Raw genomic sequence first — 15503 nt, forward strand, 5'->3', positions numbered from 1 at the left:
CTTTTTTATTTCCCTTTGGGTCCATCCACCAAGAGAAAGGCTAGGAATTTAAAAAGGTGAAAATTTGATCTGAGGAATGTAGGAGTTGGGGATTCAAAGCATCCCAGACCAGTCACATGAGAGGCCTGCACAGAAAGTGCAAGAGCTGCCCTCAATGGAAAGGACAAGCTTTGACTGGGGAGGTCTGCAAGGAACGAGATCAGTAACACTTCCCAGGCATTTTGTAGTTTGTGCCTTAGTGCAAAGGACAAGTTTAACCTGAACATGATAGAAAAAAACGCAAACAAATTACAGGAATTTCCCAACCTAGAAATGTAAACAGTCTCTAAGCATCCACACCTCTTTAGTTTTCTCACATTCATTGTGCTTCCTTCTCTCGCCATCTTTCCCAATACCGGTGCTCTGTCATTCTGACACATGAAGTTCCCAAGTGGCCACTCAGATTCTCATCTCCTGTAAAGACCCAGGGCAGAGTCAAATTACAACCTCACACTTCATAAATTTCTGTTATGCTTGGTAGAGTACACTGTACTGGCATAAGCACTTTCCTTGTTCACATGGAAAGAACATCACATCTGTCAGTCTGCTCAGCCCTGTTAGGATGGATGAGCATTGCTCCCTTTACTTAGTACTGAACAACTGGTAAACTTTCAAAACAAATGTAAACTTTGCCTTGCATTGTCTGGTGGGGTTTTTTTCCTACAAAATGCGTCTTTAACAGTAGTTTTAAGCAGAAGATTGGTAATATTCCCCTTTGTTTTGTTTTTTTTAAATGCAAGTTCTAGCATTACAAAAGGGAAATACTGGATTCACTTAGGCATGCAGCTTAAATGTCTGCAATATGAGACTGCTAGCTTTCTGTACACCAGCTGAAGGCTTTTACCACTATTCCTATCCTCATGTTTTGATTGTCCCTCCCACCAGTTGATGGAAAAAGGCCCCCCACGCCACTGTTAAATGAGCCTCAGGTGGAAGGGGGAGTGGGCAAGTAGCAGCTGCCTGCCATAAAGAGGATGAGCTGGGGACTTGGTTAGTTTCTTGCTAGGCTGTAAGCAGCAGCAGCAGCATGGACCTGTTTTGAGGGGCTCTAATGGGGTAGGAATAGCTTAGTTTTTGTAGGGCTTCCTTTTTGTTTGTTTGGGTTCCCCCTCCCCCCCATCACTCTCTCTCAAAGGCCAAAATAATTCTGGGAGCTTTGGTCTAAGAGAGAGGGGAGTCTGTAGGTTTTTTGGTGTTTACAAGAGCTGGATCGGCCATTCTAGGTGGAAACTGAAGAGGGCTCCAGTGCTCCTGAAAGCTTTCTGAAACTCTAGGCTGAACTGTGTGCTAGTTTGTAACAGGTCTTGAATTCAAATTTTTATCTGTAACTTTGAAGTGCTTAAGTTCTCCAAAGAGTTGAGCTGCTGTCTCTCTCTTGTTTTGTTTTGTGTGTGTAGTCACTAGATCTTCTGTGTTCTCCAGTTTCTTTTATTCTTGCTTGTAAGCTATATGTGACAGGGTTGTATCACTTGCATGGGTTGGAATGGGCTGAACTTAGTGTATTGGTTAACTGAGGAAATACGTAGGTGTAGGAGGAAGTTCTGTCTTGTGAATTTTGTATGGCTTTGAATTTGAAATTATGCATAAGGATTTTGCTTTTTTTTTTTGTTACCCATCATTTAATTTAAGTAAAGGAAGCATGGTGTCGCTGAAATATTTGGTTTATGTTAGCTGTTATTGTTCTTAAGTATATTATGAAGTACAAATCCTGAATTAACAGAGCTCTTATTGTGATCTCAAATACAACATATGTGTTGGCATTAAGAAGTGTTTTCTTTACAAAGTACCAAACTTCTGATGCGTGAAGCCTTCTGTTGTTTGTTTTTTGGGTTGGGGGGGGTGGTTTGGGGTTTGGGGTTTTTTTTTTTTTTTGAGGCCTCTTGCTCAAGGCTACTTGACTGAAGGCTACTTTTTAACTGGCTGGAATACTACTTGTGTGGATGTGCGTATATAAGACTACATTAAAGTTACTGGTCCTGCGACTGTCCTGTGGCTTTAAAATGTGTTATAATATTGGCTTAAAGCACTAATATCGAAAGCTGCATACAAAAGCTTGCTTAGCAAAGGAGAACTAAAATCTTTGACCTTGATAGTAATGTCAGTTTTCTACTTTCTGTTTGGAGGACAGTAGTTTTCTTCTGGAAAGATCTGGTTTCATTGGGCTGGGAGAGGAATGTCTGCTGAATTCTGACAGAGCGTAAAAATCATTAGGTCACACAGTTTTTAAAGTGGTTAATCCTGATCATTTATCTCTTTCAGTGATTAAAAAAAAAGATGAATACTGCCTCAACTTCAGAAAGTGGATCATATTCCACAAACCATACAAGACCCTTTTTTTATGCACAGCCAACAGCACAACAGCCTTTTCCAAATCCATGGTACCTCAGTCATGCATACAGTCCATACTGTGTACCTGCTCCAGGTAAGGTAAATAAGAGCTATCTGTGGTAGCTTTGCTTAGTAAATTACTGCTAGAGTGGAGAAAACAAATGTGTATCTGTGTTAACAAGCTTCTTGGGAGCTTAAGGTAGAATTAATGTAATGGTTTAGTTATAAAAGATCTGATTTCTGAAGTATTAGTTAAATGCATAGCTTGCGTGCTGGAAAGCATCTGTTTCTGGAGAATGGAAACTAAGCAAAATATTAAGTAATGGTTATCCTACAGATACGGAGCTCTAGAATATGCCTAACAATTAATATGCATGTATATATGAGTTCCATATATGCATGCACGCATTATAGGTATGGGTAAATATAAACTTAAAAATCCACACAGAAACAATATTGTTAAATGTATCTTGTAAATAGTATACCTATGTTAACTTCTATCTGGAGCTGTCTTTTTCAAAGACAATGCTATAGCATAGTCCATAAAATAATAAAAAAAGTATGGAAAGCTAATTAGTATATGTTCCAAGGAATAAAATCAAGCTCTGGTTAAAGTGTAGCTGTCCAGATAAGCTGTTCCATAACAAGGAACTCTCTCTGGATTTCTGCACCAGATTTGCTTCCAAGCATTGACAGGTGGAGTGTTTTACTTGCCTATGTGTCTGATCTTGTAGCTGTCCCTGTGAATGCAAGCAGATATTAATCATAATGACTTCAGAAAGAAGATATATTTGTCTTTTTTTTTTTTTTCAATCCCCAATGTCTAGGCTTCCGAAGTGGAAATCCATATTTTCCTTTTTATTCTCTTGCGTTCCATGAGTACCCTGGATTTTTTGTTCCACAGCATCCAATGCATGCAAGAATTAACAGAAGGCCTTATTTTAATGCTCCCTCATCTTCCCCTATGTTTTATCATGCAACAAGATTTAGACACTATAGTACCCCTGGGAAAAAAATGGAGACAAAAGAAACACAGACTGATCCTAGACAGCCTGAAAACAAGCAAAAAACCCACCAAGATATCCATACAGAAACGAAAGGTTGTGATGCAGGAAATACAGCCTGTGTTTCTTCTGGTATAGGTACAGAGACTGAAAGTACTTCAGAGAAACAAGATTCATCTGGATCTTCCATTGTGGTAGACAGAGAGTTTCATAACAGGAGCCCTTCCAGCTCTGCACAGTATAGAAGTCTTCCTACTGGAAGCTATGCCTTTGAGAAGGAAGAAGTGAGGATAGAATATGGAAATGGCTCTCCAGCTATTCAACTGTGGAAGTCCTTTAAAGAAACTATCCCTTTGTATGATGTGGCAAGTGGTAAACCAGTCCCAGAGAATATAGTGCAGCGTGACTTATTTTCTGTTAGCTCATGTGAAGGAATGATATATAGCCCTCAAGAAGGGGAGAAAACAGTGCCAGGAGCTTCCTTAGATGAAAGAAAAGCTGTTCTCTCCTCAAAACAGGGTGTTGAAACTGTGCCAGAAAAAGAGGTCCAAAATAATGAAGTGAAGCTGGATGCAGAAAAGCAGATGAATACAAGTCAATGGGCAAAATCCCCCCCAGGTGAAACCATGGCAGTGCAAATCACAGAGCTGGCAAGATCTGTTAGCAGAGATCAACCAGTGGTAAGACAGGATGTGGTAGTAGCTAAGAAATCTAGCTCTAAAAAATCCACAGGCTCAAAAACTTCTCAAGAAGAGCCCAGCTTTATTCAACAAGCAGGACTACTTCCATCTAGTATGGAGGTAATGAGTGACTTGAATTTTCAGCAGAAAAACCTGAATCTAAGCCACAGCACAACCAATGAAAGCCAAACAGATAAAAGTATTTGGTGTGACGAATCAATTGAGAAGTACATTCCCTCTAACAGTTGGCTGGCTTATTTAGACCATATGGACACAAGCTACAACTATGATGTTTGTTTGCCACAAAGAAAATGTCAAAGTGTACTCAGTCTTTCTTCTGATGACATGTCCTCCAGAGAGGAAGGCTCATCAATTGATAATGCCCCAGTGTCTTATTTTGTCCCTGACTATGTGCTTCAGAAAAGCACGTACACTTTCCAGAAAAGTACAGAGGGCTTAGAGAAAGAGAAAATTAAAAGTGGCGGGTCCCTTAATGAAGATGCAGTGGTAGGAACGGAGCAGACGAACAGCTTGAATGACCAAGATGTCAAAAACTCTTCAGCCATGAAGATTAAAGAGGCTTACAGTAAAGGTAGAAAGCTGGGAGCCCTTCCTAGATCTTCTAGTGAGAAAAAAATCAATTCTCTCAAAAAAGCAGCTAAGAGTTTGTCAGAAGTTGAGGACTCTGAAGAATACTCTGTGAGGGGAGAAGAGGAGGAGGATGAAGATGGAGAGGAGGAGGAGGATGACATGGATGAAATTGAATATTTCTTTCACGAAGCCACTCCATATGGATTCTTGACACCTAGTAAAGGACATTTCTACCAAGTTGGCCAGAGGGTGCTTTGGAAGCCATCTAAAAATGCTATACCGGCTCAATTAATTAGCTGGCCTGCTCAAGAGAAAATAAAAACTAGGAGTGGGCTTGGTGAAAACATTGGTGTAGTTTACAAGCCAAAGGAGAAAGAACAAGATGAAGTTGTGTACAGTGACTATGGGTATTATGGAAGAAAGAGGACTACAGCAAGAAGAGAAGGACTTGAACAGCAGCGAATGCTACGGAAATTCTTGGGAGGTGAGCTAATTGCTGAGGATAAAGTGCTGTTTAATAGCACACACAAAGAACACCTAACTGCAGTTGCAAATTGTAGTTTGAACCAGTGGGAAGATGGGAGAATGTTGTAGCTTCAGGTTTGGCTTAGAGCCAGAAATACTGCAGAATATTTTTTTTGAGGCAAAAGGGGTTCACTGCAATTTTTTACCTATTGCATGAGGATTCTGAATCTTCACAACCAGCAGAGAATTTTGCAGGAACTCTCCTTTGAGTTTGATATACTTACCTTTCTGACATTAGTGGCAATTTTTTCATTTGAAAAGCTGAAGGTTATTTAAACTACACATTTACCATTGTTTGATAATATCTTGGAAACTCAGCATTTAAATTTATACAAACATTCTGACTCTCTCATCAGAGATCCATGTCAGGTGGTTTAAACAAGATTAAGTTCATTATAATCTGGCAGCCATACCCTGTGTAACTTCTCTGCAGAAGAGGTGTCACACCATTAATTTTTTTTTTATTGTAGCTGCTGTTCTGTTACTGTTAGCAACAGAAGGTTTGCTGTATTTTCATAAAATCAGTGTGAAACTATACTAAATTTGATCTGGAAAAGAACAATTTATTTACTCAAAGGTAGATATTGGTAGAAATTGGATTCATCTGAACTGAGACTAAGCAGAGTTATCAGCCAGGGGTCATAACTGGTTACATGGGTACTTCAGTAAGTGGCTGCTGTTTAGTACAGTCTCGTATTGTGAAAGGCATCTAAAACAGGGTGATTTAATAACAGGCTTAGTGTTCTTAATCTTTATTTTCTTTGTTCAAAATCTGTAGACTTAAAGTAGCTTGTAATTATTGTCAACTGTGGTCTCCAGAAAACTATGTTTCTATTTTAATGGACTCTTACAATTAGATTCAGTAGTTAGCTTTGCACTCCGACTTGTGGATCAAACAGTATATTAACATTAGCAAAACTAAATACTGATCTTAAATCAACTTTTTTTTTTTTACTAGGAAGGCTGTTAAGGGAGAACATGAGGATACCACCTGAAGAGTATTGGATTAGAAGTGGTGCTAAACCCAAACTTAACAGCCAAATACATGGTAGTCTCTCATCCCCAGCCAAGAGCAAAGACCAAGGTACAAATTATTTCCTCAATGTGTTTCTGTTCTTAAGGAACATTCAAAAGGATATGATACAAAACAGCAAGCTTATGATATTGGGATAAGATTTAAAGATAATAAAACTAATTATCATTGTTCTGATATTGATGAAATGCCTGTCAGTCAGTACGTCTCAGGGTATATTTACATCCTTCTCAAACTCAAACATGTGAATAAGGATGCATTATAGCTACTTTTTTTTAAAGGTACCATGGGAAATCAAAGCATCAAATGCTTTAATGTGGCCAAGCAAAGCCTTTATTTTTGCAAAGTTGCTACTGCCATAAACTGTAGTATTAATTCTTTGCCTGGATAATGCTTCTCTGGAGTGCATACGCAGTGGTAGTTCCTAATCTTGATGAGTAGAACATATGTTCCTATATAGGAATTCATGTGTGATACCTATATAGGCCAATGTTCAGAGAAACTAGCATGGACCCACAGTTGCCCCCCTACTGCTAAAGGTTGTCTGAGTGCAAATCATCTTGATGCGGTTAAGGAAAAGATGAACAATTCAAAGTTAATTCTAACAAAGTAAAAGGTTAGTTTCCAATATCTTTTTCTTTCCTCCCAAAGCAGAATGGTTTTGTGGTTTTGGGGGGTTTGTTTGTTTGTGGGTTTTTTTGTTTGTGGTTTTATGGGTTTTTGGCATTTTTGTTGTTGTTGTTGGTTTTGGGGGGGGGGGGTCTGTTTTTTTACAACTAAGGTCTGCTTGGAGTTCAGCTCTCTTTCTAGATGTTCTTCAAGGGTGTTTCTTGGTGTAAGTGCTGTTGGAAGAACTGTAGAATTTGCTGTAGTCCGAGCATTACTACTCTCCTGGGTCACAGGCTTTCAAGTATCACAGTATTGCTCTATCAAATAATGGAGTATGAAGTTATTTTCCAAACAGACTGATGACTTGCATCTCTTCAGTTCAGTGATAATATACATCAGGTTTCCTGTATCAACAGCCCAGCAGACTAGAGTGCATTCCTTAGAGTTCTCTCTCTGCATTGCTTTCCTGCTTGAGCATGTTGGGGTTTGGGATTTGCCTCCTGCATTGGAAGCTTTCTATCCTTTCTATCCACAGACTTCCTCAAATTGTTGGGGGGGGGGGGTATGCTAACCTGCTCTATGAAAGTTGAAAACATTTTACTTCAGCAGCACTGTTCTTAGCTCCTTACAGCAATTCATAAAAATAGTAAAATAGTTCTAAAATGTTGTTACCTTTAACTTCCAGCATGTCCCTTCTCCCTTTTCAAGTCATAGATGGTGCAGCATACTGAGGATGTTTGGCCTTTGTGTTGCTCCCTGCTTTCTCTTCCTCCTTTTCCAGCCTATGTAGTCTGCAGAAGCTGTCACATTCAGTATTAGGAAGCAGGAATCAGTTTCTTCTGAATGCTGTTCATGCCAATGGATGCCTCAGAAGTGCTAGTAAAATTACAACCTTTTTAAAATGTTGCTTATCTTAGGACTTGTTTCTTCAAATTAATCTTAAGTGCCCTGCAAGTAAGGGGGTTTGGCTAAATGAGATATGTTGCTTTAGCAGTAATATTGTGTGCTAAATTTGACTTCTTGAACTGTGTACCTGTGGTGTACAACTTAACAGGTCTGAAGAATTGAATTTTTTTAAAGACAATGGGTGAGTTGGGTCACTTGGACAGCTATCAACTAGTCTTGAACACTTGAAAAGTGAACTAGAGCAGAATTACCCAACTCTCACTGGGTTCTTTTTTGCCACATTTCCACCTATCCAAGTTATGACCCAAAATAAAAGGCATCCAGAATTATGGTTAAACAGTGATTAAATATTGTAGACATATAAGACTATTGCTTGACATATGTAGCGTCAGTTTTATCTGCCACTAAAATGGGCACATAGAGAGAAGGGAGAAAGAGGAACACTACATACCAGTTGGGGAAAGTCAAGCTTAAATTTCCTTTAAGACTATGCTTTGGAGAAATAACACCAGTTGTATCTTGCTATTTAGGGTGCCCACCTTTGGTTAAACCAAAGAAGAAAAGAATAGGCAAGCCGCCTTCAAAACGCAGAGACACAAGATGTGAGGCAGAAGAAGCAGCATGGGAGATGCCCAAAAGCAGTGTACACAAAGGTTGGTATACAGTTACAAGCTACGAAAATGACTGTTATAAGCATTTTTTCCATTACTGTCTTGGGAACTAATGGTTCTTGATTTGAACTGCAAGGATATTGGATAGCTTGTGAAATTATAGCAAATGCTATGTATGCAGACAAGATGAGGAAAAAAAGCAAGCTAAACTTTGAACACTTACTCACCTTGCGATGAATACTGTTGTAGCTTTGACCAGGTTAAGTTCCTTCTCTTTATTTAAGGGAAGGGGTGTGTGTGGGGAACAACCCAGCAAACCCTGCTATTTTAGTCTAGTCGATCTTCAAACTGTTCTACTAACTTTTTTATACGTTGAGTCCTGTGTCACTTTGCATTATATCCTTTTCTTTAACCTACAGGTCTGTCTCAGCCAAAATACTGTAACTTGATACAACACCAATGCATATAGATAATTCTTAAGAACTTCAACTTTATGGAGTAGGGACTTCTTGCCACTTTGGAGAAAGATGGGAAAAACAATGGAAGGAAAAAATCACATTAAGCAGGTTGAATAACAAATATGCTTTTGTGGGAGAGTCTGAAAAAGGTTATAAATTGAAAAGGGTCATTACATACAAGAACCTACCTAAAAGATCAGAGTTCCTTCTGGAAAAGAACAAGCTGGCATACTTAAGCGAACTTGAGTATTCAGTCAGGAAATACAGGAGTTAAAGACTGTCTCTTTCTCATATATTAAACAGAGGATTACACTTCCATGTATTTGTAAGTTTGGAAACAAAAACTTAAACTGAAGCAAAACTGACATCAGTCCTGAAGTCAGATTATTTGAACATCAGTGTTAAACCTTTAATTGCTGATCCTTTTTAGTAAAACCATCCAGGAAGCTTGCATAATCCCAAAATACTTCTTATATTTGCCCCAGAAATGGTGTTTCTTGGATGTGTTCAACAATGTAGTTACAAGAGCACACTGAAAATATGCTATGAGTTCCATATGGAACTCTTATCTATCTCTTATACTGGGATATTCTGAAGTCCAACAACATTCCTGCAGAATTTATCCTTGCTGGAAGTTGAGTACATAGTTCTAGTATCAACCATCACATGTTTCCTCCTGCAATAGAAAAAGGCAATCACTGGTGTCCAGTCTGTCTTTAGAAGCAAACTGACATATATTATTTGGAGGGAGAATGCATACCTTAATCTTTTTCTATTTTTTTTTTCTTTAGGGCATGGAACAAGAAAGTTCCTCCATAAGAAGAGATAACTGCAAATATTGGGGCAGGAGGGGAAAAAAAAAATTGTATCGGAGGTTTGCATAAATCCAAAACTCAATTATTATTCTCTTGTATACTTTGTGCTGTGCACTCTTAAAGGGTAAGAAGTAGCACTGTAAAAACTGAGGACAATGCTAAAGTCACCTTTTTACAACTTGCATGTCCACTATTTAAATAATAAATTTAATAGAACTGCACTTTGAGACTTCTTGTATTCCATCTATACATGGAAGCAAAAAAGCTTATGACAGGGATGTATGTGCATCAATACTATTATAGCATACCATTTACTGCTGCCCTGTTCTTAAGCTCTGCAGGATTGTGAAGCCTGTCAATGTCATCTCATCTCATAGTTTGTCTATATGATGTGGACATAAGTACAAGATTTTCTTCCATCAGCTGGATTTTTGGCTAGATTTGTTTTTGTCAGTGTAGAGGAATATAGTTAAAGCTGTATAAAGTCAAGTGCTGACTTGAAGTTTCAAGGCAGTTCCTCAGATCTTAGTCTCTTCAAATGCATGATTGAGGACTAAAACCAAAGCACTGTGTTGATGTTATGCTCCCTCCTCCTCCCCCTTCTTTTTCTGTGGAGACCCTGAGCTGGAGGGATGGACTTTGAAGGTGAAACAGAAGTTTTTACAACAGTGGTGTGCCCTGTTCCCTGACTTCTTACTGATAACATCTACTACAATTGATACTGTCCTTGGCAACTCACTGCAGGAAAGTCTCTTTATAGAACTAAGATGATTAAACTAGGTGTCTGCTGACCTATCTTATGAATAATGGAAATAGGCTGATGTAGATGAGGTGGATAGCTCAAAAATGTGTGATCTTTTTCAAGTCTATGAAATCTAGTATCACCATGTGAGAAGAAAAAACATGATACTGCTGTTCTTGGATGATTCCCAAATAAAGTGGTAGTGTGAGTGAAAAAGGCAGGGAAACTAAAAGAAGTCTTTCTTTAATAAAAGGTGGGGGGGAATGGACAGGACTTGTCTTCTGCCTCTTCTCCCAATGTTCTTATTCTGTCTGCGCCCTAGAGTAACCTACATGGATAAAAGTAGTATTTCTTGTGAGTGCATTCAAGTTTTGTGCCTACCTATTACTAGTCTGACCTGTAACTGAGGTTATGCTGTTTTCCCTCAGCAAGGAGTATTGAGGTTTCCCTACCAAGTTGATCCCGATCTATTATTTTTAATAGCACTTGCTTACTTGTTAAAGAGCTACTGTAATTATAGCCTTTACCCCAAGCTGTTAGGGGAAAGGATCCACTTTAACACTGTGATGTCGAGTTATTTCCTCTCTACCCTAAGCACTGCAAGAAAATAAAGAGTATGAATTCTTATTTGGCTTTTGTGCTGCACAAAACCTCTGTTGCATCAGAACCTCAAAGAATAAACAAGGGAGGGAATTACTTCAAGCATGGAGCTTTTTAATACTCTGGAAAATGTAGGACTGCTGCTCTTGGATATCTAATACAGGAACATACTGCTCTTAGAAGGGGATAGACTTTATTCTGATGGAAGAATGAGTGGTAGAATCTCTTCAACTTGAGGCCTATGAGTGATGACCTAATGGGTCTCAGTTATAGCTGAGAATTACTCTTAGGTAAGGATTGACTTCTTTTTCCCTGAACTTGAGTGTAGCTTTGGGATTGAATACTAAGCCAATTCTGCTGACAGACTTAACTGTTTGTCTTTTGCTGCTTGTCTGATAAAGGAATATTCATGACCTCACAGTTAGATGGCACTCATTTTTGGCAATGGCTAATATTTCACATGTACTCCCAAGATCATGCTAGTCATCCTTTCACAGGTCTTGCACTAGTCTGTGCTTTCTACCCAGTTGTAGAAGCAATTTAGGGCCTGGTGATGCTAGCTCCCAAGATGTGAGGGAGTAGCAGTAGGAGTGTTTAGACAGCTCTTTGTCAGAAAACAAATGCTATTTTAAACTAATTGCTTAAAGTCTTGTGTACCCATGCTATGTGTCCACACCCAATGCTTAAAGTAGTATGCATGAATGTTCTAGTGTTCCAGAAATACTTCTTGGATGATGTTATATGTGGTGTACTCTACTCTAACAGTAGTAGTGCTGTGACCTTAAAACTAAATCTTCTGCTTGGCTTTTTCTTCACTCAGCAGCATGGATGATACGTGGACTACATCTTAAGTCAACTGGCTTAACACTATATTTAATGTTCCAGTAGGTAAAATGGCCATGCTTCAGAAAGGTGGTGAAGTACAAATTGCATTTTAAAAGGCTGTGAATTGAAGTCCAGGCTCTTTTTATTTGGCCAGGTAACTAGCCAAGTGGTATTTGAGATTTAGTTTTACAGATGCACATATATGTCAACTTTTGTTACTACTGAAGCTAGATTGCCCAGTGATTAACTGCAGTGCTGGTGGTACTGTGAACTGGTAACTGTAGTAGTACTGCATTGCCTTTGAAGTTTTCACATGCTTCCTGCAGCATCTACTGAAGGGCAGCTGAAGAATGTCTTTGCTGCTTGGCACACCAGTAACAAACCTTGGAGGCCTCTGTGACTGCCATACTTGGAGCTTTGTTTGGACAGACTTACTGTCTGTGGCTCAGAATTACTAAATCATTATTTGTATCTAACTACAACCTCTGTTGCAAAGTGGGTGTGGTGTAATCACTGATGCGGAGGCAGGGGGTTATGTTGGCTTGCCAGGTTTTAATTCTGTCTTTTAATTTTCAATTTGGTAGCACCTGGATGGCATAAAGCTTTCCCTTTTACAATGTCCTGTTTTCTGCCTTATGTTGGAAAAGATTAATTACAGGTCTTTCTTTTAAAATCAAACAATGGAAAACAGGAGCCAATGGGGGGGAAAAAACCAAACCAAACCACCCACTCATTGCACGCTAACTGTAGGCATACCAAGGAAAAACAAATGCACTCTTTAAAATAAAGAGTCCTCAGATTCCCCTGACCGACTCACTGCCACCAGCCATCTCAGTCAACAGGACTATAAACCCCAAGTAATTTCATGGCCAAAGAAATAAGACAGATGTCAGTATTTTTGCTGAAATAATCTTTCTGACAAGAATGGTTCAGAGTATTAAGATAATCTGATGTGGGAGCTGAAGACCTGTGAAGCCGTATTGCTTATAAGGTATGTTGTAGCTACATTTCACACTTAGATTCATGGAACTACACAATTATGCTATTACTACCACTCAGGCTTCAACAGAACTTTCAAATGGAAATATACATGTTTACAAAAAAGGCAAGGATCACTTGAAATAAAAAATTTGGTTGTTCAAACAAAAACATTAAGTAGTCCAATGGTTAAGATTTAAAACATAAGGCTAATCATTCTTTCAAGACTAGAGCTTCCTATCCTGCTTTCTGGATTTACTCCTACATAGAATCATTTTCCATTAATATAAATGGTTGTTGGTATTTATCTCTAGTCTACATATTTCTAAAAGACCTAGAGTCTCTTAAATGCCAGCTTTGGCACTGTTTAAAATGCTAAATGATGAAATGAATCATGTTTCTCAGCACCCTAGCACTGGCTGCCAGTCAGCATTACTAGAAATCTTACCTCTATTGAAACCATCAGCTTTAATTTTGAAACTGGCTCTACTTTTATGAATTTCAGTAAAGACCTACTAAAATTTTTATGTATGGGATATGACAGAGACTTAAAACTGGGAATGATATGGGGAAAATGAGTATGAATCAGTTGTTCACATGCCTTCCAGTACAAGAACTAGGGTTCATGAAATGAAACTAGTAGGGAGCAGTGTGAAAGCAAATTATGTTTCTTCACCAATTAATTATTAATCTGTAGAGTTCCTTGCTGAAGGAAATTGCAAAGTTTACAATAAGTAACTGGATGTAAAAGAAAAAAAATATATCCAAGGCTACAAAACACTAAGATATAACCTATGATTCAAAGTACCTGCACTACAAGCAGTAGGGGCTGAGACAGCGTTTCAGTGAAATAACAGAAATAATGCCACCAGAGTTTGCATTGCTTTGTTGTGTAGGCATCTGCTATTGACCATGAGTAGAAACAGATACTGGTATAAACAGACCTTTAGTCTGGCACAGAACAGTGATTTGGTATCTCAAATGTTTAAATTGCATTTGATACAAGTTAGAAATGGTCTTTTATGGTATTTTTCTGGATTGTTCAAACAGTAAACCTTGGTAGGTAAAATGGGAAGGACCCATTAACAAGGAATGGGATGACAGACTAAGGAAAAACTGAATTTGTTTTTATTAAACTAAACTTCAGAAGAATCTGAAATGAGAAAAGCTGAAGTAACTGAAGAGATCTTTAGGTTAGCTCTGCTCTAGACAAACTTGAGTTAAGAATTCTCTTGGAATGCATCAGGTGAATAGGAGCTGTGGCTTTCAGCATCTGTCCAACAATTACTAGTGCTATAAACACATGGATTTTCTCGGCAGCAAATGTGGCAATGCAGAGAACCAGTCCATTATAAATCTCTTTGTGCTACTTCAGATGTTAAATCTTTTTCTGGTGGAAGAGCCAGGAGCTTTGAATTTGTCAATGATGATGCTGATACAGGGAACTATCAGGAGCCACCAGTAAATCACAGGGAGATTTGCTAAATAATACTGGAGGATAAAACACAACTCCACATTCAAGCTCTGGGAATAAGATAAAGGATCTTTTTGTAAGTAGGCCTTGGCTACCTTGTTTTTCCCCAGAACGTATGGTGAATGACTGGCAAGGAATGGCATGTCATTTTTACTAAATGACTCTTAGACATGTAGGAGGGAGAAAACACATTTTAATGTATACTTTCCCCTGTCCTCTTTTTCCAAAGCTCTCGGGAGAAAAAAAAAATGCACTTTAGTCTATGGTTCCTTGATTTCACTGTTAATGTTCACTCTACTAATGTTAAAGCTTTATCATCCTTTTTCTTTTTTTTTTTACAATATAAGCATAAACACAGAGACTAAGTTCTATATAAGTCCTTCCTACTCCTTTCAAAGCAGACCTATTTTTCTTTCTCCTTTTGCAAAGTACCAGTATGTATCATCTAGGTCCTCAAATCACAGCTTTGTACCACTGTACCTTGAGGTTTCAAAAAGAGATGTTTACTCTAATGCAGTTTATAGCTACCTCAATCTTTCTAGTCGAGTCTGCAAGATTATTTAAAAGAAAAGTGTGGTCAGTCCACAAGGTCAATTAAGTACACAAAACTTTCCCTTCTTCCTTCTTACAAGTTCTTTACTACTGTTCTGTGGCTTATGCGCATATAGTTGAAAACCATTTTGAAAGCCTTACACATTTATATTCTTGTGGGATGGTTCATAAAATATTATTACATAGAATCTAGTAAACATAAAAAATAAGTTGGAACTTATTTCCCCAAGCCTTTTTAAAAGGAAAAAAACCTCCAATGTATCAAAACAACTGATACTGAAGTATATGTAGAAATTAATCTTTTTCCATTTCTAACATGAAAACCCCCTTTTTAAATAACTAAACCCACTACCTCTTTACAGTAAAGTTGAACATCTAACATCGTTACAGTTGGCTCCCACTCCTATGGTTTGGTGTTACAGAACTGTGCAAATTAATGGTGATGATGTTGAGATTTTGCTACACAAAAAAACCCAAGTCTTGCTGACACTGAAATTTTGTCTTAAAGTAAATCCCCTTGATTAACTCTTTCCCCATTCAACAATGCTCTTTATTTCCCTAGCTGCCAGTACAGGATAAATACACTGAACTTCAGCACATAGGCAGTATGCAGAGAACAAAAAAATACAGTACAACCTGCTTATAATAAAAGCACTGTAAGTGAACTCTCAGTGCTCTGCATGGTGCAAACTGCAGTCCCATTACAATGAGGCTTTGTATATAATAAAATAAC

General features: G+C 38.3%; 1 protein-coding gene and 1 long non-coding RNA gene across 3 annotated transcripts; one reads left to right on the forward strand and one right to left on the reverse strand.

The window, feature by feature from the left end:
• Positions 1-48: 48 nt before the first annotated feature.
• On the reverse strand, positions 49-8655 carry LOC128144161 (uncharacterized). The gene is made up of 3 exons (XR_008235992.1): positions 8554-8655; positions 7482-7685; positions 49-453 (listed from the first exon to the last, which is right to left on the reverse strand). It is a non-coding gene; the product is annotated as an uncharacterized LOC128144161 (long non-coding RNA).
• On the forward strand, positions 2311-10968 carry LOC128144077 (uncharacterized). 2 transcript variants are annotated; one of them, XM_052792392.1, is made up of 5 exons: positions 2311-2461; positions 3195-5126; positions 6126-6251; positions 8246-8368; positions 9576-10968. In XM_052792392.1, the coding sequence occupies exons 1-5, from the start codon at positions 2314-2316 to the stop codon at positions 9611-9613; spliced, it is 2367 nt and encodes a 788-aa protein (XP_052648352.1). In that variant the 5' UTR covers positions 2311-2313; the 3' UTR covers positions 9614-10968. The 2 variants fall into 2 exon arrangements, with proteins under 2 accessions (XP_052648352.1, XP_052648341.1); XM_052792381.1 differs by lacking the exon at positions 9576-10968 and having other exon boundaries at positions 8246-8554.
• The last annotated feature ends 4535 nt before the right edge of the window (positions 10969-15503 follow it).

This window comes from Harpia harpyja, chromosome 1, assembly GCF_026419915.1.
Source record: "Harpia harpyja isolate bHarHar1 chromosome 1, bHarHar1 primary haplotype, whole genome shotgun sequence".
In the NCBI taxonomy this organism is placed as follows: Eukaryota; Metazoa; Chordata; class Aves; order Accipitriformes; family Accipitridae; genus Harpia; species Harpia harpyja.